Source organism: Somniosus microcephalus, chromosome 17 (genome assembly GCF_052327205.1).
Source record: "Somniosus microcephalus isolate GS21.2 chromosome 17, FLI_Smic_1.0, whole genome shotgun sequence".
In the NCBI taxonomy this organism is placed as follows: Eukaryota; Metazoa; Chordata; class Chondrichthyes; order Squaliformes; family Somniosidae; genus Somniosus; species Somniosus microcephalus.
Window position 1 is genome coordinate 18,057,982 of NC_141003.1, and position 23,992 is coordinate 18,081,973.

The 23,992-nt window shown below is 43.2% G+C and overlaps 1 protein-coding gene across 12 annotated transcripts in view; it reads left to right on the forward strand.

The window, feature by feature from the left end:
- Window positions 1-23,992, forward strand: part of c2cd5 (C2 calcium dependent domain containing 5) — a 112,297-nt gene that overhangs the window by 30,149 nt on the left and 58,156 nt on the right. For 5 of the 12 annotated variants that reach the window (XM_086009994.1, XM_086009992.1, XM_086009998.1 and 2 more), the window contains exons 9-11: window positions 1,309-1,512; window positions 3,555-3,640; window positions 10,522-10,630. In XM_086009994.1, the coding sequence (XP_085866120.1) occupies window positions 1,309-1,512; window positions 3,555-3,640; window positions 10,522-10,630 (399 nt within the window). The remainder of the gene's footprint in view (window positions 1-1,308; window positions 1,513-3,554; window positions 3,641-10,521; window positions 10,631-23,992) is intronic. The other 7 variants (XM_086010004.1, XM_086010001.1, XM_086010003.1 and 4 more) reach the window with 2 other exon arrangements.

The window sequence follows — 23,992 nt, forward strand, 5'->3', positions numbered from 1 at the left end:
CGTATTTTGCAGACTGGGCTGGGTGTGCATCTGTCCTGTCCTGATTTGATGCCTAGGTCACAGCTGAGTGGTCCATCTGGTTTTATTCTTTAATGAGGTGACAATGTTAGTGTCTACCCTGTCAGTGCAGAATGTTGTGTGCTGATTTCCCCCCACCCTCCAATCTGTTGCTGGTAACAATTAAAAGTTGGAAAAATGTAACCATTACATAATTTGCTGGCCAGTTTTACCAGTTTTTATGATGTTATTTCAACTCATTTCATATTTTTAAAATTCTGCTCCAAGTGCTTTTTACTTTCAAGAAACTTTAGGATAATGCACATTATTGTGGACACCAACACAAGCGATGTGGTGGATACAGAATTATTGATGCAGTTGGATAGAGGACATTCAGATGTTTTAAGTCACACAAGAATGCATGAATTTCTGCTTTAGCAGTAGCCTTTTTTTCAGTTTATAAAACAAGGTCATTTTTTAAGGATACAGAGGAAATTCAAACCAAATTCAACCTGTGTCTTTCCTTGTTATTGTGCTCTACTTTGAAACAGTTTTGCTTTCTATTAAATGTCTATGCGTTTGTCGGGATGTCTATAGGCTGTAATAGATTGTGAGTTAGACATTCATGTCATTTTAGCTAAGCTGATAGCCTCTCTGTGGGCACATTTTTAAAAAAAAGAGTCCAGTTAAATCAGTATCGTAGTTAGGCAGTGAACGAGAAATTAGGTTTTTAATTTGAAATATATAAATCAGTGGGAATACGAGTACTCTGTTTTCAGGAGTTGTGTTGTATCTGAGTTGAGGGAAAAAATACAACTTTTGGGAGGTATTTGTAGTAGAACAAAGCTGAGGGAAATGTGCTTGAGAAAGATAGCCCCCAATGGGTGTATAAAATGGGTAGACACACTGTGCAAGCATCTAATTGGCAGGGGGTGTCCGATTCAATTCAGTTTGCTTAAGATGTTCTTCCAAACTGCAAGGAAGCCTTTCTGCTAATGTTTCCTTTGAAAGACAGCAAGTTGCTAGCAATTAACTGAAACACCCATTTTTTTAAATATATAGAAAATGCTCAATGCCCATTACAAGTGCCTTATTTTAAGTCAGTATGCAGAAAGGTGTTTGTTTTTTTAATTTATGACATCAGCCTCTGAATGTTTTCATTGGTTCTTTGTGTATTTGTGTTCATTTTGTGTATATGTGTTCATTTTGCCAAATGTATATCTAATTTGTTTTGCTTTCATATGACTTTCCATGCAGTGTTTTCTTCATCTTCTCCAACTTTTTCATCTTTTTTCTGCTACTTTTCTACAGCAGCATCTTCCCCCAAGGGGCCTACGATTTTCTTCTTTCCCAGCTCCCCTACTCTCTCTTCCGGTTCCCCCCATCATAAAAGTGCTCATCTCCTTCGCTCGGAGGCTCTGCACAGCCTTACCCCTCCTCACTCTGGCTATGCGAGCCCAGTCTGTCTGAGGAAAACTGTGTCTTTCAATGAAGAGTTGCTTCTAACTGCCTCTGGTAGGATTGATTGATGTAAAAAAAATACATTGTGTGGCTCAACACCTAAAACTTTTTGCTTACATTACATTAAAGCAAACAGTCATACCAATGTGCCTGATTAGAGGAAAAGAAAACAAGAGCATGCAAAAATGGAAACTGTTCTGACTTGTCAAATGAGTAGTCATTCAAGAAAAACAAATCAAACTAATGTACATTTCTGTAAATGACAAATTTAAGCTTTTTTTTGCTCTGCACTTAACAGTTGCTAGTAACCCAAAAGTTCAGAACTTGCCTACAAATTTGTCCCAGTGAAATGTTTTCTATCGTCTAAATTGACAAAAATTGAGATGAATTGGAGAAAAAAGAAGCTGTGAATATAATGAATCATGGCTATTCGTTATTGGGAACCGCTTCATTCATTCATCACATTGACATCGTTCATTAAATATTTGTCTTGTTGAGTGTTCTGGTTGCTGTGTGCAGTCCAATGCTTACTTTATTCATTTGTTAATACTATTGTTAATTTGGTTATGTACTTTCCCTGTTGATCCAGTTAAGTCTGATAGTTTTAAACAAGTTTTTATTTTCATGATTTTTAAGTGGCTTTTTTATTCTGTATTGTCCTTTCTTCAGTATAACCTCGCATGAGCTCATTTTTCTCTATTTTAAAAGGAGAGTTATAAAATTGTGTGCACTATTGCTCTGTACTCTTTACTCCTTTTAAAGAAAATTGGCTTATGCGAACCAAAGGCCCATACAGAAGTATCGGTAAGTCCACACTGTTTCCTTATCAAAGGCACAGCTAAAACATTTACTAACAAAGATCAGATTGGACTTTGCTTTTACATTCTGTTTATCCTTACAATTTAGAAAGTAATTTATATAAGTGTTTATGGATTACAAGGAAGTGGTTATTAAACAAAATGATTTCAGTAGAAAAAAACTATAGTCACAAAAGTCAACGTCACATAATTTCTTGAAAAAAACTACTAAATCTCCCATAACGTTTCACACAGGGAGTCAGGACCAAGTCTAGTTTCAGGTAAAGCAGAGTTGGAGTGATAATTGAACCAGAATGCACAGGCATAATTCAGTCCCCATTTTAAAGTCTCTCATGCGGTCAATATTTTTATATTTCTGTTATAAATTCCTATGTCCATGGTTATAATAGAAACTGCCTATGTGAACTTGTCACACTGTAATTGCACCTCCCTGCCAATGGGGGCATAGCACTGGGGCGAGGATGTAATTACAACGTGCCAAGTTTACATGAGCAGTTTCCGTTATAATATGTGGACATATAGGAGTTTATAATGGAACAGTTGACAGGAAGTTCCTGCAGATGTAAGATTTTTAATATATAGATATTCACACATACAGAAGCAGAGTGTAATTAATATGTTGGGTTGTAAATTTATTATGAGATATTTGAAGTGATTCTAAGTAAGCGTTTGTGTGAGTATGGCTCTTGAAACTCCATATATAGCAGGCTAAAGGTTAATATTTTAATTTTAGAGCTGTTTAATTGGGATGTAGTTGAAGATGCACTTTAATGTTTTAAAGAAAAAAAAAGACATTTATACAGCGCCTTTCACGACCACCGGATGTCCCAAAGCGCTTTACAGCCAATGAAGTACTTTTGAAGTGCACTCACTGTTGTAATATAGATTAAACTGAGTTTAACAAGGCAGTATACATTAACTAGAAACATGATATAATGTGCAGATAAAGTTAGTGAATGAAAGAGTAACAAGATGAGAGAACCATTCTTCCCCCCCCCCCCCCCCCCACCCCCAAAAAAAACCCAAATAATTGGTAACCTGAAATAATAATTACCAAAAAGGTACAGGTCTGTCCGCATCAGAAAACAGAAAAGATATATTGACATTTTGGGTGAAGACATCTTATCTTTTGAAGCAAACTAGAACTCTGGTACATTTTCTTGATGATCACTTCTACTGTTATCGGGTATTTAATAGTATGTCTGTGCTGATTCATCTTTTTAAATTTTTGCTCGAGTATTGTAATAAGTTTATAATGCACCTGCCTGATCATCTTAGGTATGGGAAGTGGGAGTGGTGGGAAAGACGGAGGTCCTCTGAAAGCACTCTACCGACAGCAGACCCAGTCTGCCTTTGAACATAGGGTAAGCATTCAGAATGGTTTTTATTTAGGACTCTTTATACTTGGTTAATGTTCCAACTATGTGTTTGAATAACATGACTTTTTTTATACACTTTTGTGTCTCAAGATTAGGCCTGCTGTATAGTTTATCTGCCTTATTAAATATGCAAGAAATAGTATGCCACTTTCTGCAATTCTATGATTTGAGTTGCAGAATTTAATTGAAATATATGCTGGTAAGATACCGATAAGCGTGGATACCTAAATCTAGAGTATGTTAGAAAAGAGAAGATTGAGGGGTGACCTGATCGAGGTCTTTAAGACTATGAAAGGGTTTGATAGGGTAGACATAGAGAAGCTGTTTCCACTTGCACGGAGTCAAATACTAGGGGCCATAAATATGGGATAGTCACTAATAAATCCAATAGGGAATTCAGGAGAAACTTCTTTACCCAGAGAGTGGTTAGAATGTGGAACTCGCTTCCACAGGGAGTAGTTGAGGTAACTTTCAGGAGCATTTAAGGAGAAGCTAGACGGGTACATGAGGGAGAAAGGAATCGAAGGACACGTTGATAGGGTTAGATGAAGAAGGGTGGGAGGAGGCTCGTGTGGAACATAAACACCAGCCTGGACATGTTAGGTCGAATAGCCTGTTTCTGTGCTGTAAATACTGTATAATGCTGAATTCAATTTCCATTATGTGTTGGATATAGAACAAATCTAAATGAGCAATTATCCAATAACTAGCAGTTGTATTGGGAAACTTTTCACATGGTAGTCGACCGGTATGCAAGTAGCAAGTCCTTTGCTATAAGAAAAAACACGCATTTGCACGATGCCAGACTCCATTTTGTTCTTGGTCACTGTTAAGCTTTTTCATAAAAGATCAGTAAATTTCTCTCAACGGTAACTGACCTAGTTGCTGACTGAAAATGCATTTTATGTACTGCAGCTGTTCATTTTGAATCTTATGATTGGAAGCTTATATTTTGGCATTAATCTTGGTTTTTGTTCTGTTGAGTGGAAAAGTAATTAATCATCCTCATTCAGATGACTAGCGCTTGGATCACGGGAATTAAAACTGTTCGTTAACATTGACTACTTCATACCACCCCTTTCAATGTATGAACACTCATTAAAATGTCTTCATTGTATTTACTGTGCTAAGAATGCAGCGCTGTTTTGAAAGCAAGATGTGATTGAAAATATTTGTATGCAAAGAAATAAGGACCGTACCCCAAACTATGCTGTACAATATTTTGAGAGTCACATTTTAAAAGGAAAGATGAAAGAAAGACTTGCATTTATATAGCGCCTTTCATAACCTCAGGATGTCCCAAAGCGCTTTACAGCCAATTAAGTACTTTTGAAGCGTAGTCACTGTTGGAATGTAGGAAACGCGGCAGCCAATTGCGCACAGGAAGCTCCCACAAACAGCAGCGTGATAATGACCAGATCATCTGTTTTAGTGATGTTGATTGAGGGATAAGTATTCGCCAGGACACCGGGGAGAACTCCCCTGCTCCTCTTCGAAATAGTGCCGTGGGATCATTTACGTCCGCCTGAGAGGGCAGACGGAGCCTCGGTTTAACGTCTCATTCGAAAGACGGCACCTCCGACAGTGCAGCACTCCCTCAGCATTGCACTGGAGTATCAGCCTAGATTTTTGTGCTCATTTGGGTGGTCAGTTGAACAAAACATTTCTATTTTTCATTCCCAATTTTTAAATTGCTTTCTGTCTCAAGAGGGTAGACTGGTAAATAAAGTTGAGCAAGTCTGATGTGAAGAAGGATATAACATGTACTGATAATATTATTCGATTTTGTTTTAAACACAGTGGGGGAGAAATTGAGTATAGCCCCATTTGGGGCGCCAGCCTCGCCAGGGCGCTAAAAGTAGCGCCCCGGAAGCATTCGCGGCCGCCCGCCGGAAATTGAGTGGTAGCGCCCCAAAGGGAAGCGCGGCACTACTGGAGGCGCCCCGCATCCCTCTTGGGGCGCTGCAACTGAATATCGTGGTGCAACGTGCCGCTGCGGCACGTCGCGCTGCGGTATTGCAGGACTTCCTCCCCTTCTTAAAGGGGAGGGGCCTTGTGCAGCGCGATCTGGGGCCCAGCTGGGCCCCCGAGGATCGGGAGTGCAGGCAAAAGAGCCCGGCACCAAGGAGAAGTGCCGGGCTCTTGGAACGCAGCCGGCACTCTGCGGGGTGGGGGGTTCAGGGGGACGGGAGCGCAGGCAGGTGCTGGCAGGCGGCCAACGACAAAAATGGCCACCTCGCCTTTAATTTGCGCCTCCCCGGCCGCAGGTAGGCCCCCCTGAACCGGTCAGACATAGCGTCTGGCTGTAAATCAGGGGGGGCACTGCCAAATATCGCGGCCAGGGCGTCAGCGGGGTGCTGCGCACACCAATGACGTCATCGGTAGCGGCACAGCGCTAACGGTTAGCGCCACCACTAATGTCCCGCGGAATTTAGCGGGAGGCGTAGACAGTGCCTCGCCCGGGCGCCAGTTGGCTTGCGACCCACTTAGCGCCCTCTTAAGGCGCTAATGGGTGGCGCAACCTACTGAATTTCTCCCCCAGTAAGTTTTATGATGGTGGCTATCTGCTGGGCTGTTTTCATCTCAGCAAGTGAATAGATGTCATGGTGAAACTGCACGGTGCTCTGGTCAGACTGCACCTCGAGTACTGTGTCCAGTTCTGGTCACCTGAGACACAAGGGAGACATACAAGCATTGGCGGCAGTGTAGAGAAGAGCAACAAGGCAGAACCCTTGTTGTAGAGGTCTAAGTTATTAGGAAGAATTGGAGAAACTTGGACTTTTCAGCCTTGAAAGGCGGCATCTAACAGGTGATCTTGTACAGGTACATACGATGGTAAATGGTACCGAAAAGGTAAATTCAGAAATTACTTTTAAGTTAAATTGAGAGTTGGACAAGGGGGGACATAAGTTCAAACTAGTAAAAGGTAAATTTAGGACTGATCGCAGGACGTTCATCTTCACACGGGCGATCAACACATGGACTGGACTCCCAGAGGGAGAAGTGGAGGTGAAAACCCTGGAATCATTTATGAAACGGCGATCGGAACTTCAGCAATCCTGAGATCGGAACTTAAGCCTCCCCATGATCTGATGCCGACCTGCGATCTCTTCTCTTTTCCCCCCCCCCCCCCCCCCCATGATTGCATCCTCCTCACCGGTCCCTGGCTGCTGTCTTCTGCCGCAGGCCTTCCCGCCTGACAGCTGGTCCTGCAGTTAAATTCAGTAGGACCTCCGGGTCTCCCAGCTGCTAAAGGTCACCTCCGCTCCCTCCCCGAAAACACCGGGGCCCTAGAGTCATGAGCAAAGGTTAGAAAAACTTGGATATTTCATCCTTGAAAGGAGGCTCCATTATACAGTTATATAAGATAATAAATGTAAGTTGTAAGTTTTCACTTTGGCAGCATACTCTTGTGTTTGAGCAGTGCCTGTGTGTGTAATGTAACTGTGTGACTGGGCGTATCTGCAATGTGGAAGTCACTGAGGTCATGTGGTTGCTGCAGTGAATAGGGTACATTCCTGGGTTGACTCTCTGAACCGAAAGAACACAAAGGCTGAGAAAATCCTTTGGATCTGAAATAACTACATGCATCAGGTAGAAGGAAATTCATAAATCCTTAATCAACGCAGGTTGCGAGGCGAGTCCATGATATCGAAATGAAGTTTATTCCTCATTGAGTTTTGGATTTTCAGAGATTAAAAACAAATGTATTAATTAATCATGATACAACTTTTGACAATATTTGGGTGTTTTGTGACCTACATAAATCTGATGCTCTCATCACATGAACGTGTACGCGGTATCCATTTCGAAAGTTTTGATTGATGGATATCATATTACATATTTTATTGCGCATCTTTTATGTACAGATGGTAAAATTATTCATTTCGATCTTATTTTAAATTTAGTTGAAAAAGAGTTCAATTTTTTTTAAAGGGTACATCTAACATGAATTTCTTGTTTAAAGCATCTATTTGATAGGGAGTTTGAGGGTAGGATTAGCATAGTGTTCTTTTACCTCTGAGATCCATGTCTAAATCCAGCATGGACTGGGATGCGATGAAAGTCTTTTCTTCCTGTTAGTTGCTAGGCTTCTGTACAGAATGTGCTTGGGGCAGTCAGAGGTTTGAGGCTAGATTTTACAAACCTCGGCAGATCCGTGGCGGGCGAAGTCGGTGGCAGATCCCAGCCCTGCTGCTGACTCCATCCCACTGTGTAGAATGAATTTACCTTGATTGGGCTTGTTAAGCCTACCCAGCGCATTTGCCGGCCGATTAGAGGAGGCAGGTCTGGCGACGTCATTTGATGACATGTCCTCAGCCAGTTTCCTTAAAGGGACCATGGCCAACTTTAATTTGACATTTGTGCTGTCAGTGTTCCACAGCATTGAGGTGCTGCAAACACTGACGAGCACTGCACAGAGGTGCAGGGCTGCACCCAGGCTCTCCCATGACTCCCTCCATATGCCTATGGAGGGAGTTGCAGCACACAGGGAGGTCCTCTTCCCTTCCCATGGGCGGAGAAGACCTCCCTAGGAGATTAACACAGCCTGGTTGCACATTGCAGAGGAGGGCTCAAGCAGCGATGTGGTCAGGAGGACCTGGGTGAGTGCCACAAATGTTTCAATGATCTCAGTAGATCATGAAACGTTAGTACAAAGCCACACTCAACCTCATCCTGCTGTGCCTCTCATCACATCCCCATCACTCTGCCTTCCCTACCCTACTCCTGCACATCCTTACTCACACCAACTTACCTGACACCTCCACCCATCCCTCTATCTACATTATCACATCCCCATCTCACTAGCCACCCCTCACACTCGCCCTCATCCTAGTGCAATCATACCAACTAACAACACACAGGTGTAGGCACTTGGGTGTTTTATCCAATGTTTCTGTTAATGTGGTGTCAAACATTGAAACCTTTATTTTCAACACTTTGCGTTCTTGGACAGATTTGTGTGCACCTTTGGAAGTGCCTTAGTGAGTTGCAGTGACTGGTGAGACATAACGGTACTCCCCGCAATGGTGGTGAGTGTGAAAGGAATGGCTTGGTCATTGTAGGGATGCTTTATGTTGTTGGTGTAGGGTGGTGCCAACCTGCCGCATCATGTGGCAGCCAGGGTGTACAGCGTCAAGTGAAGTAAATCTGGCCATGGTGAGGCCATCCCTGGCCTCCCATCAGTAATGTTTTCGGGTGCTGATGCCCTGTATTCTGTGCAGCATCAGTTGATTGTGGAGAAGGTTGGTGGTGTTGATACTGCTGGTGTGCCAGGTGATGCTGGTGTTGGGGCTGTTCGTGGTGGGATTCTGAGCACCAAGGTGAAAGCGTATAAACGGCACCCGTGCTGATGGAATAGATGGCAGGTGTACTAGAGATGACAGAAGTGATCTGTCAATGGTGGGAGAGGTAATGAGGTCAGACTGGATGGAGACTTGTGTAAAGACCTGCAGCATTCTGAATCTGTAGTGGAAATGCGGCGGGTCCTGACCCACTAGGGGAAAAAAACACTTTCCCACCCGACTCGCCACCGATCGCGCCCGCTGCCCCCCGCAAAATCCAGCCCGTAGTGTGCATGTCACCAACTCCAAGAGTGCATGCAGCTGTTGGCAATGGCATTTATCCAATGTAGTCTATTAGGAGTGACTTAATAGAGGTCTTTAAAATTAAGAAATGATTTGATAAGATATATGTAGAGAAAATGTTTCCACTTGGGGCCATAAGTCTAAGATAGCCACCAATAAATCCAATAGGGAAACTCTTTACCGAAAGAGTGGTAAGAATGTGGAACTTGCAAATAACATAGATGTATTTAAGGGGAAGCTGTTCAGCACATGTGCGAGAAAGGAATAGAAGGTTATGCTGATAGGATGAGATGAAGAGAGGTGGGAGAAGGTCTTGCGATGTATAAACACCGACATAGACCAGTTGGGCCAAATGGCCTGTTTCTGTGCTGTAGACTCCATGCAATTCCATGTAATTAGATGCAGCACTTTAGAGTCATTTAAAATGTTAAATGGCCGCCTTCATTTGTAATTATCCTGTGACCTTGGAACAAACTGGTTTCACATGTGGTCTGCCAGTTGTCCCTTTGCTAATGGATTGCCTTTACAAAGCAATTTCAAACAGATCAGTGTTGAAAGGAAGCTCAATAAGAGAGACGGTGTGAATCAACTTTTAATTCTTCCAGTACAAACCTGCAGGGCTACGGGGATAGAGCGGGGGAATGGGACTGACTGGATTGCTCTACAGAGAGCCGGCACGGACTTGATGGGCCGAATGACCGCCTTCTGTGCCGTTATGACTCTGACTCCCTGTGGTAGCGCATTCCACATTCTAACCACTCCTGAGTAAAGAAATTTCTTCTTGTTTCCTTATTCGGTTTATTAGTAACTATCTTATATTCAAGGGCCCTAGTTTTGGATTCTCCCACAAGTGGAAACATTCTCTCGATATCTCGATATTTTAAAGACCTCTATCAGGTCACCTCTAAGTATGCTCTTTTCTGAAGAAAACAAGCCCCAACCTGTTCAATCTTTCCCGATAGCTGTAATCTCTCCGTTCTGGTACCAGCCTTGTAAATCTTTTTTGCACTTTCTCCGGTGGTTCAGTGTCCTTTTTATAGTATGGAGACTAGAACTGTGCACAGTAAAGTACAGCGTGACCAGAGTCCTAAACAAATTTAATATAACTTCACTACTTTTGAATTCTATACCCCTAGAAACAAATCCCAGTGCTTTGTTAGCATTTTTAATTGCCTTGACTTGGTTGTATGCACCAGATTTTGGATGGAAGTGTGCTGACTTGACTCTCATTTCATTTTGCAAGTAGCTTTACTACTTCAACTCTTTCTCTCTGCGTAGGAATTCCCCTTCTTCACCCTTACAACCTTCCCACCTGGGTTCCTTGTTCACGTTGGTGGTGTAGTCAGCGCGAGATCTGTGAAGCTACTGGACCGAATCCACAACCCTGGTAAGTAGGATCTGTCCGATTGCATGAGTTTGTTGGGAGAAAAAAAGAAATCTTCGCTTCTTTCGGGTTTATGCAATGAAAGTTCAAAATGTTGGCTTCCTGTACAAATTGTTCACAGAAAGCAAGAGGAGGCAAATGAAGACTGCAGGTAGACTGTAAGTGACGTACTAGCAGTTTTATATCGGCAAAAATTCTTGCGGAAATATTTAACAAGGTGATGTATTTTTTGCGTGCTGATTTTCCTTTTAAGAAGTTTTTATTAAAAAAAACCCTAGTGACCAGGATGACTTTATCATGAGATCCTTTGACCGGTTTACTGGAGTTGAGGATGGTTTATTCTATGGGATTGTAAACACCAATTTGTCGTCTCAGCAACTTAAAAATGCTTGATCACATTTCAACTAAGCTTCGTAAATCTTGTATTTCTCTCATCAAATACTTAGGTATGTTTGAAAGTGGCCATTTTTGCACTCCTACATTAGGCTTGTTCATGTGTCTAAGAGGCAGTAAATCACCTCAGTAACTTAATTCTTTGAATTTTCACATGACTTGACGGTTGATTTTTTTTCGTCCTTTGAGTTTCTTTCAAAACTGGAAAACTTGGAGCTGCTGCTGCACTGAATCATACATTTATTATTCTGTACTTGGAACACTGACATGTCACCTCGCCAACAGTCACTTTTCTCAATAAGGAAAATAACTCGAAGCTCGGTTTCTTCCACTGTTGGTTGACCATGGAAACTTCAACTTTAAAAGCTATCTATCCCAAAATACTGCTGTGGTTTTTATTTTTTGTTCATTTTTGGGATGTGAGCGTCATTGGCAAGGCTGGCATTTATTGCCCATCGCTGGTTGCCCTTGAGAAGATGGCGGTAAGCCGCCACCTTGAACCGTTGGAGTCCGTGTGGTGAAGATGCTCCCACAGTGCTGTTAGTTAGGGAGTTCCATTTGTAGCGGTTTGATACAACTGAGTGGCTTCCTGCTCCACTTCAGAGGACAATTAAAAGTCAAACACGTTGGTGTGAGACTGGAGTCACTTATAGACCAGACTGGGTAAGGACTGGCAGGGTTCCTGCCCTAAAGGACATTAGTGAATCAGTTGGATTTTTACAGCAATCCAACAACTTCATGGCCACTTTTAGTGATACCAGCTTTTTATTTCCAGATTATTTTTTAAAGTGAATTCAAATTCACAAACTGGTGGGATTTGAACTTGCATTCCCTGGATTCTTAGACCAGGCCTCTGGATTACTAGTCCATTAATATAACCAATACGCTACCGTACCCATAAACTTTATATAAAAAAACAATTAAACTTCGACCAAACTTGTAAGTGATTTTTTTTTCATTGCCGTGCCGAGAATTGGACACAATACTCCAGTTGAGGCCAAGCTAGTGTTTTATGAAGGTCCATCATAACTTCCTTGCTTTTATAAAGGTTCATCATAACTTCCTTGCTTTTGTACTCTATGGACTGGATTTTGATTCTGGAGGCGTGTAGGAGGCGGGACTACAACTTTCGGGGTTGTAGTCCCGGCGCCGTCGAGTTCTAGCCAACCCACGCGATTTTCACTTGATGGACCTTGTTAAGCCCGCCCAGCGGGCTCAGCAGGCCAATTAAGGGCCACCCAGCAACAGTTGACGTCACAGATTGACATTTCATCTGTCAAGAGCTTTTGACAGATGAAATATCAGCATTTGACAGCTCTTTGAAGCTGTCAAAACTGACAATCTGTACTCCAAGTTAATTCCTTCCTCTCGGGCTGATTTAGAGATCTCTCCAGAACAAAAAGCTGAATGCTGCAACTTTTGACAGCTCGCGGCTATTATGTCCGTGTATAATTGAGACACGGACGGCAGGAGTTGATTATAACAAGTCTTTACTGAATGGAGACAACCTGGAAACTGAAACTACAGCAGCCTGCTAGGGTCTTTTATACAGGGGTGGTCACTGCCGGTACTGCAGTCTGAGACCAGTTATTCCCTTAAAGGTACATACACAACAATTCCTCCCCTTTTAGATAAACAGTACATAACATTCATTTAACAACTAAATAATAACTAATTACAATTACGGTTGCTAGATACATTGGTTGAAGTTCAGCAATTATAAGTTCAGTCTTTGAGGAGGCTTCCTGATTCTGTCTGGATAACGCCTCTTTGGGATATCAGGTTCTTCTGGCAAGGTTGAGTCGGGATCAATGTCGTTGTTTGGTTCGTCTGCTTCCAATATCACCGATTCTGCGGTAGATGCAATTGGTACTTCGGTTTCATCGTCGGGTGTATCAGATCGTGGTGTGGAGTTGACGTTTTCCAGTGACTCTAGAATCTGGTCAGCATGGCGTCTTACAATGCTCTCCCCAACGTCCACGGTATACATTAGAGGCCCTTGCTGTGTACAGATCGTTCCTGGCTGCCATTTCTCTGTGCGGTAGTCCCGGGCCAAAACTGGTTGACCTATCTTAAAACTCCTGGTCGGCCTTTCATTCATATTCTGAAACTGCCTGTTCTCCACATCTCTTCTGATGTTTGGCTTAACCAAATCCAAGCAGCATCGTAGTCTTCGATTGAAGAACATCATGGCTGGAGTTTGGTTGGTAACCACATGTGTCGCATTCCGGTAGGCAAACAAGAAGTTATCCACCTTGTGTTGTAGGGGTATATCTTCATTACACATTGCCTTGATAGCCTTCTTGAATGTTTGAACAAACCTCTCGGCCAATCCATTAGTAGCTGGATGATATGGGGCGGATGTGTAATGCTTAACACCATTGTTCTTTAAGAACCTCCGGAACTCTTCAGACACAAACTGTGGTCCATTGTCAGAGCAAATCTGGTCAGGCAGCCCATTCCTGGCGAATATGGTTCGTAAGACTGTGATAGTTTTTTCTGTGGTGGTTGAGGACATTTTTATTACCTCTGGCCACTTTGAATGTGCATCCACCGCAATTAAAAACATCGAGTCCATAAAGGGACCAGCAAAATCAATGTGCACCCTTTGCCATGGAGATGAGGGCCACTCCAATGGATGTAGAGGGGCTTGTGGTGGGGCGTTTTGGACCTTCTGGCATCCTGTACAGCTCTTGGTCATCTCTTCGATTTCTCTATCGATTCCCGGCCACCACACAAACGCTCTGGATAAGTTCTTCATTTTTACCCCTCCCAGATGACCCTCATGAAGCTCATTGAGCACTCTATACTTCAATTTGGGTGGAATTACTACTCTGGATCCACACATCAAGGTTCCTCTGTACACTGACAGCTGTTCTCTTCTCAGCGAGAATGCTGGCAGCAGTGGTTCGCCATGTGCTGGCCATCCCTTCACCGTTAAATCATAGGCCCAGGAGAGTGTCGGGTCATTTTGTGTTTCCTTTTCTATGTTTGCATTCCTCACAGGGAGACATTCGACTATAGTCGAGTGGAATAACTCCACTGGATCCACTGCCAGTTCTTCTTCCACCGTCGGCAACGGTAGGCGCGACAATCCATCAGCATTCCCATGCTGTTTAGTTCCTTTGTACTCGATGTCATATTGGTGAGCCCCTAGGAAAAGGGACCACCTCTGTAGCCGTTGTGCCGTCATTATCGGTACGCCCTTCTGAGGGTTGAAAATGGAGACGAGAGGTTGATGATCAGTTAGTAGAGTAAATTTCTGACCGTGCAGGTAGTGATTGAACTTCTTCACCCCCCACACCAGGCTGAGGGCCTCTGTCAATCTGGGCGTAGTTACGCTCGGCTGAAGTTAACAAGCGTGACGCAAAAGCTATCGGCCTCTCTGAACCATCAAGGAATTTACGTGACAGTACCGCCCCAATGCCGTAGGGCGACGCATCACACGCCAGTCTTATCGGTAGTGATGGGTTGCAGTGAGCCAATACTTCTCTTGAAGTGATTAGGTCCTTACTCTTCTGAAAGGCCCGCTTGCATTCATCGCTCCATTTCCATGCTACTCCCGTTCGTAGTAGGGCGTTCAGTGGATGCAGAATTGTGGACAATTCGGCAAAAACTTATGGTAGTAATTCACCAATCCGAGGAATGACCTCAGTTGCGACACATTTTCGGGCGCTGGAGCCTTAACTACCGCTTCAATTTTGTCAGGGGACTTATGCAACCCCTCTTCATCAATCACGTGGCCACAATACGATATCTGTTACTTAAAAAACTCGCACTTCGGGCGATTGGCTCGTAGCCCATGTTCACGTAGTCTAGTGAGCACCTGCTCTAGGTTGGCAAGGTGTTCACTGTCATCTTCACCTGTCACTAGGATGTCGTCCAAGTAACACTGAGTCCTCGGAATCCCTTGCAGGACTTGTTCCATCGCTCTTTGCCATATCGCCGGAGCTGATGCTACTCCGAATACCAGTCGATTATACTGGTAAAGACCTTTGTGAGTGTTTATCATGAGATACTTCCTAGAGGATTCTTCAACCTCCATCTGCAAATATGCTTCTGCTAGGTCAATTTTTGTAAAACGCTTCCCTCCAGATAGTGAGGCGAAGATATCTTCTATCCTTGGAAGAGGATATTGTACTGTGTGAAGGACTGGGTTCACTGTCACCTTGAAGTCCCCACAGATGCGAACCTTCCTTGGCTCCTCAGACTTATTGTTTAACGTTTTTTTCATGACAGGAACGATGGGTGTCGCCCACTCGCTCCAGTCTACCTTGGATAACACGCCTGCATTCTCCAGATTCTCCAGCTCTGCCTCGACGGCTGGGCGAATTGCATATGGTACCGGTCTTGCTTTGAAAAACTTGGGAATTGCATTCTCCTCTATTTTTATCGAGGCGGTTACGCCTTTAAGAGTTCCCAGTTCTTGTTGAAATACCTCTTTGGCGTCAGCTAAGATTGTTGACAATCGTCCAGGAGTGATGTCGTCATCCTTTTTACCAGCCACCGTCAGTGCCTGAATGGAGTGCCAGTCTAAACTTATCTTTCTGATCCATTCACGTCCCAATAACGGTGGTCCACCATCTTGCAGAATGTAGAGATACAATTTCTGTATTTTCTTGCCGTTGTATTCGACAGGCACCCTTATTTTTCCTCTGGGGTATACTTTTTGCCCCGTATACGTCCTCAAGACAATGGATGTCTCTCTCAAGGGTATGTGTGAGAATAGCCGCTCGTAGTCTCGTCGATTCATGACGGTTAGAGCTGATCCTGTATCCAATTCCATTTTGACTTGGGCCCTGCTATCGTGAGGGTGACCCAAATGGTTCGGTGATCCTCTTTTGCGATTACGTTGTGAAGTTTGAGACAGCTTAGTCTCTTGTTCCCGGATTCACTATCGCTCATCTGGTCTTCGGAACTACTGTCCGTCATCTTTTGTACTTTCCTGTACGGTTCCTTAGTAGCCTTTTTGTTGTCGTTGGTCTTCTTCCCAGACCTGCAAACTCGTGCAATTTGTCCCATCTTTCCGCATTGCCTGCATATTTTGTCCTTGGACCAGCAGTCCTTCTGGTCATGGTTTGTTCTGCCGCAGCGATAACATTTTGCAAATCCCCGTGTCATTTCGTGGGTGCCGTATTCCTGTGGCTTTTGTTGTATTTCCGCAGCTCCCCTTGCTGCTGCTTCGTACGATACTGCCACGCTGAAAGCCTTATCTAGCGTCAGCTCTTCCTCTGAGAGTAACCTCTTCTGGGTTCCTTCACTCAGGAGTCCACAGACAAATTTGTCCCATAAGGTATCTGTCAGTCCTGCTCCGAACTGGCAGTGCTTTGATAGCTTGCGTAGTTCCGTAAGGTAATCAGCATTGCTCTCATTTTTATGCTGATTTCTCCTGTGGCATTTAAATCTTTCTGCTATCAGCAGCGGTGCAGGATTTAGGTGTTCCTGTGGGATAGCAACAATTTCGTTAAAACTCTTCGCCTTCGGTTTGGCTGGAGTAATCAGGTCCCGCAACAGGCCGTACGTTCTTGCGCCCATTAAATTTAGCAATACCGATGCCTTTTTCTCATCGGCTATTTCGTTTGCCTCGCAATATACCTCGACTCTTTCCACATACGTGGTCCAGTCTTCTATTGCATTATCGAAGGCAGTGATATCGCCAGTCTTTGGCATCTTGAAAATCTAAGATGGCGCCTCCCGCGCTTTTCCTTTTTCCCCGCCGAGTTAAGATGGCACCTCCTGCGCTTTCCCGCTGCTGCCAACGCTGTTGCTGGCGATTATATTTATTTTACTATCCTGTAATGGCGACGCCCTATGGTCTTCGCGCCTCCCCGATCGCTGCTGCCAACGCCGCTCCGCGGTATTTTTTTTCTATCGCGCTTCAATATTTGCTCCGTTAATTGAAGAACCGTTCCCGTCGTGGAGCGGACCCTCTGGGACACTTCCCTCGCTCTTCTTAGGTCCGAACGCTGCCCGGCTTCGAAGCACCGGCCGCGCCCTGAGTGCTCCACCCTCTCTCTCTCTCTTTGCTTCCCGACTCGCTGCCCGGCCCCGTTGCAGAGCCACCCGATCGAGCTCTAGCCCGCCGCAGCCCAGGAAGGATCAGTGCACTACCTGCCACCAGCCCGATTAGCTGGGAAACCACAGACTGGAGAACCAAGCCTGGCTCTCGACAGTTTCTCCTGCAATTTTTCAATTCGATGATTTGGAGGGCGGTTGCCCACGGTCGACGCCCGTTTCTGGATTTTTTTGGATTTTTTTTTTTCTTCTGGCTCCGACCTTCAATAACGTCGTCTGAGGTGCTGCCGAGTTGCAGGTAAGTTCGTTTCTTACTCGTCGCTAGTATTATGTCCGTGTATAATTGAGACACGGACTGCAGGAGTTGATTATAACAAGTCTTTACTGAATGGAGACAACCTGGAAACTGAAACTACAGAAGCCTGCTAGGGCCTTTTATACAGGGGTGGTCACTGCCGGTACTGCAGTCTGAGACCAGTTATTCCCTTAATAAAGGTACATACACAACAGCGGCCATTCTGCTTTCTGTGTCGGTGAGATTAGGGACTCCCGAGACCTGAAGGAAGGAAGGCTGTGAAGGTAAGTAAAACTTCTTTAAACACTTTACACACACCAAACACACTTACCTCTGCACTCATGCACCCATCACTCACCTGAACACCGGACATCTCGACCCCTCCAAGTCCTTCAGCCCGACGGCCCGCCTCACTAACTTGGCGTGGTTTGGAGCCATCGGGAAGCCCACACTTCAGGAATAGAAATAGGGATTAGGCTAAAAACTGCCTGTTAACTACCTGTTAACAGGCAGTTAATTGGCACTAATCCCTTCCCACCTCGGGGAGGCGGGTACCAGCACAGGTCGGGTACCCACCCCCTTTGAAACTGGCATGGGGGCAGGATGGGTTTGTGCCCCCCGATTTCGAGATTTTAACCCCCCACACGCCTGCAATCCTGCCTCCACGGCCCAATGAAAATCCTGCCCCATGCTTCTGTTTATGAAGCCCAGTATCCTGTATGCTTTTTTTAACCGTTTTCTCAACCTGCCCTGCCACCTTCAATGATTTGTGCACATATACCCCCAGGTCTCTCTGTTCATGCACACCCTTTAGGATTGTACTCTTTAGTTTATATTGCCTCTCCTCGTTCTTCCTATCAAAATGTATCACTTTGCACTTTTCTGCGTTAAATTGCACCTGCCACGTGCTCGCCCATTTTACCAGCCTATCTATGTCTTCCTGAAGTCTATCACTATCCTCCTCACTGTTCACTATACTTCCAAGTTTTGTGTCATCTGCAAATTTTGAAATTGTGCCCTGTACTCCCAAGTCCAAGTCATTAATATATATCAAGAAAAGCAGTAGTCCTAGTACCGACCCCTGGGGAACACCATTGTGTACCTTCCTCCAGTCCGATAAACAACTGTTCACCCCTACTCTCGGTTTCCTGTCACTTAGCCAATTTCATATCCATGCTACCACTGTCCCTTTTATTCCATGGGATTCAACTTTGTTGGCAAGCCTATTTTGTGGTACTTTATCAAACGCCTTTTAGAAGTCCATATACATCACGTCAACCGCATTGCCCTCATCAGCCCTCTCTGTTACCTCATCAGAAAACTTGATCAAGTTCGTTAAACACGATTTGCCTTTAACAAATCTGTGCTGGCTTTCCTTGATTAATACATACTTGTCCAAGTGACTGTTAACTTTGTCCCGGAATATCATTTCTAAAAGCTTCCCCGCTACCGAGGTTAAACTGACTGGCCTGTAGTTGCTGGGTTTATCCTTGTACCCTTTATTGAACAAGGGTGTAACATTTGCAATTCTCCAGTCCTCTGGCACCACTCCCATATCTAAGGAGGATTGGAAGATTATGGCCAGTACCTCCACGATTTCCTCCTTAACCTCCCTCAGCATCCTAGGATGTATCCCATCCGGGCCTGGTGACTTATCAACTTTAAGTACAGACAGCCTTTCTAGTACCTCCTCTTTATCAATTTCTATCTCATCCAGTATCTCCACTACCTCCTCTTTCACTATGACTTTGGCAGCATCTTCTTCCTTGGTGAAGACAGATGCAAAGTACTCATTTAGTACCTCAGCCATGCCCTCTGCCTCCATGTGTAGGTCTCCTTTTTGGTCCCTAATCGACCCCTCCCCTCCTCTAACTACCCGTTCATTATTTATATGCCTATAGATAGAAGAATTACGGGGATTCCATTTACGAATGGAACCCCCATAAGCATATGAGGAATCCCTAAATAATTTATACAACTGGAATAAAAATAAATGTTCCCATTTTCCAAGTTAAATAAAAGTCCCTGCAATGGAGCATTTACAATTTAAAATTATTTTTCATAAAATAAATTTTTTACATATTAATCCGGGCCAAAATTCACACAAACTAATTTTAAATGATTGTGAATGACTTTTTATTAATTTTTAATTTAAGATTTATATTAACCCTTACGCTGGTGGAAGCAGGCGTAAGGGTTTCGTAGGCATTAGCTGAGCAGTAGTTTAGAAAATAGCCCGACTTTGCGCCAGCATAAGTGAATTTTGAGGCGGTGCAGTAGATCTGTCGAGGCAAACCTTGACAGATCGCATGTTCCGGGATTCCACACATGCACAGGGCATGCGGAAACCCGGAACTTGCGGGGCCTTTTACAAGGCTTACGATATTGCGTATTCCGTCATCAGCCCCGCAAAATCCAGGCCATTAAGCACTGGAAAGAGCTTAATGCATTGATTCGAAATTTTTAATGATCAGCATGCAGACTCTTTTCAAATTCTAGCCTCATTTAGAGGGATGAATTGCTCTGCTCATTATGTATTCAAAGAGAACATGTTACTGATTTCACTACGAATAATAACCAGGGCAGTTGTTCCCCCCTCAACGTTTACACGTGGAATGTTAATCTTGGCTTTTATGCGAGGGAAGTCTGTCGAAATATTCTGTATTCACTGTTCAGATTAATATGCCAGCATATATTTACACCCTGCAAACTCCGCTGACTTTGGCCGGTGATATATCTATATTAACGTGTTGTGCATGTACAGGTGCACTAACCCTTGGGACCAGATGTTTTTCGGAATTTGGAATTTTTCGGATTTCAGAATGGTATTCAGAATCAGTATGTAACACCCTAGCAGGGGTCTGGGCAGCACCCCGTAAGCAAACACATTAATATTTCTGCAGCGAACCTTATGAATATTCACACTGAGTGGGATAAATAAAGACTATAAATAGTATTACAGTTTATTTGTACAGTAATAATTTGGTAAATTAAATAGTGGGCTAAATATAGACCATAAATACTCTAGTTACGCTCCACGAAAAAACTTTCGGTTTTTAGAGGTTTTCGGTTTTCGGAAGTGCGGATAAGGGATAGTCTACCTGTGTTAGGAGGCTAACCCCCAAATGTGTTAAACTTTGATTTCTCCTTCAATTATATATTTTAGCAGTGGAAAACCAAATATGCTGACCTATAAATAGCCTGACATACATTTTCATGCTAAGGTGTACATTTACTAACACTTAAACTACTTTTTATGGGATTTCCACAACTTTTTCTGCCAATACCTTTTTATATGGGATGGGGTTTTTGAGCGATGCTTATCTTTCTAGTGCATTACGTGCTTTTATTGGGAGAGATATGAAAGTTCAGTATTTTTGGTCTCAACTATTTTGAATACATCTTGCAAACAAATCTGCAACAGCCCAGTTACGTAGCGAGATAATAAAATTAGTATGTTTATATAGTCTCAAATCCTTACCATTTTTCAATTTTGTTTACTCAGATTTGTTCTTAATCTCTGAATAACTCTATCTAAGGATTAGACCTTCCCAGTTCACCATCTTTGATGGAAGTAATTTTACTAATTTTGTTAAATTATTGATTTTTTTTTGAAGAATAACTTTAAATTGAAAATTGATAGAGCTGTGAATTAATATGCACTCCCAATGAACAGTTAACAATATTTGCAAGTAGTTTTCAGCCTGACTTTTTCTATTTTATTAAGCTCTAATAATGGCTAACGCTGATACTAGATTGCAATGGCATGGTCCTTACTCTCTGCCCTGTCTGGATGAATGAACCTCTATTAACTCTATTGTCTGTGTCTTTCCAGTTCCTGTGGAGTAGTGCTGTCCTTGTTGTGCTCTCTGTATTGCTTACTCTGATCTGCTCCTATAACTGATCTACTAACTTGCTGTTTTGAACTCAGCCTTTGTCGGAATTATGGGTAACACAAGATCATACAAACTGCTAGACTGGAATAGTTTCAATGCAGGTATTTTATAACTTCTTCAACGTTACACATACTGACCGAAATTATGGCAGCTCAGTGAAGTAAACTCCCATGGCTTTACCACCATAACTTTATGATCAGCTAAAGTAAATATTTTGCAACGCTTGGAAGCACTGAACATTTGTGAAAGTAATGATAACCAAACCAAATGTTCTGTAGTGGATAGATCAGAATCATTCTTAGGGAATAAATCATATTTTTAATATACAAAGTTTATTTAATTACTTATGGAACAGAAGTCTGGCTGCTGTCATTATTAAAGTAGGTTGTAGTTATACTGACCAGACATTTTTTGCACCAAATTTTTTAGATGCTTTATACAATTTTGAAGGATGCAGTTACAGTAATTAATTTTGTGCATTGAAAAACAAACTTTTTAAACTGCATCTCCAAGCATAATGTGTCTTAGCGTATTTGATAAAAATCCTGAAAAGTTCTGACTCCATAATTAAAATCCAGTCTTTAACATACTGATAACCTTCTTACATGTTGGCCAAATTTATGTACTATATTAGCTTCAATTCAGCTACTCCACTGAATGGCATCATGGGAACCAGCAACATAGCAGAGTCTAGTGTTAATGTTGATAGTTTAGGTGAAGTTTAAAATGTATATTCTAATATTTCAATTCTATTGCTAATCTTTAGTGAATTCCACTATTGGAGTGCAGTTGCATATTTGGCCGATCCAGCTTCCCTGTGTAACGTACATAGAAACATAGAAGATAGGAGCAGGAGTAGGCCATTCGGTCCCTCGAGCCTGCTCCGCCATTCAATGCGATCATGGCTGATCATCCAAATTCAGTACCCTGCCCCTGCTTTCTCCCCATATCCCTTGATCCCTTTAGCCTTAAGAAATATATCTAACTCCTTCTTGAATATGTTTAATGTATTGGCCTCTACTGCCTTCTGTGGTAGAGAATTCCACAGGTTCACCACTCTCTGGATGAAGAAATTCCTCCTAATTTCTGTCCTAAATGGCTTACTCCTTAGACTGTGACCCCTGGTTCTGGACTCCCTGACCATTGGGAACATCCTTCCTGCATCTAGCCTGTCCAGTCCTGTCAGAATTTTATAAGTTTCAATGAGATCCCCTCTCATTCTTCTAAACTCCAGCGAGTACAAGCCCAATCGACCCAATCTCTCCTCATACGTCATTCCTGCCATCCCAGGTATCAGCCTGGTGAATCTTCGCTGAACTCCTTCCATGGCAAGAACATCCTTCCTCAGATAAGGCGACCAGAACACTGCTCTCAAAAGCCTGTTGGTCTAATGGCATCATTCATTATCCATGAAGTAAGTTAACAGTTTGATACTATAGTTTAAGAATTTAGTTCACGTTTATCCTCCTGACTATTAAAGTAAAACTTAAAGGACCAATTTATTCTATTTTTGAAAGTTTGCGCTAAGTCACTTGGGTGGCTCTTGTCTTCATCTTTGTTTGTCATTGTGAAGGGTTAATATCAAAATGAAGCCAATATAATGGTGCAGAACTTGGTATCCTAATCAAATTATTTTTTTTTAAATGAAGTTTTTATTAAGGTGAGGGTTTTCAGTGCCTGGAAATGTCACTCATATTTTCAGTATCAAGCACTCTTGGGTCAGTTATAGAGCACTCTTGGGTCAGTTATAGAGCAGCTAGATTGAGAGCAAAGCTCCCTCTACTATACCCCAACAAGTGTGCATCAGCCTCGACCTCAGAAGAGTGCTACCTGCTGAACAGGAATGCTGTTTCTCCCAACCCCCCGCCCCTCCTTTCCACCTCAAACCAATCACCCTTGGGTATTGGGAGCAGTTATGTGCTGTAGGCCAAACATTAGACCCTTGGAACCAGCTGGCAGACATTCCTCCCGTCAGTCTGGGCAGCATTTAAGCCCAGGTCCCAAAGGTGAAAGGTCAGTGTCTAACCCACTGTAGCAGTGTTCCCTTCTGTTAATAGGACATTCTACTTTCGCCAATTCTTCCCTTCAGTCCTAATCACACTGAAATTAGCAACAGGTTGGAGTGATCAAATTTAGTTAGATTTTTTTTTTTAAACCCTGTAATTAGTTGTTATTACTGCCATAGCTTTTTTTGATTCAAAACACTTTGGCTGTAATGCAGCAGCACAACCAACGCCTGGGACCAGCAATTCAGCACAGGAGTTAAAGTGAGCTGGAAAGGTCTGGTACACTCTTAGGTTCTTGCATTTTAATGGTGGCTCCGAGCAGCAGCACCCGTACGGATCTTTGCTCAGGCAAACGTGCCTCACATGAGATTGGACAAGAGGAGCGTGGGCATCAGCTGGGCATGGTGGTGATAACTGGTGTGCATGTGTTCGAGTGGCACAGTAAATAGTGCAGATGGGAGCAGGAAGCTCCAAGGTGGGTAGATGGATTTAAGATACAGATCAGCCATGATCTAGTTGAATGGCAGAACAGGCTCGAGGGGCTGAATGGCCTACTCCCATAGCAACAGGAGTAGGCCATTCAGCCCCTTGAGCTTGTTCTGCCATTCAACTAGATAATGGCTAATTTGTGCCCCTGGTTTGTTTATCCGGCTTTGCTCCATATCCCTTAATACACTTACCTAACCAAAATCTATATATCTCGGTTTTGAATTTTTTCAATTGATCCCCAGCCTTAACAGCTTTTTAGGGGAGAGTGTTC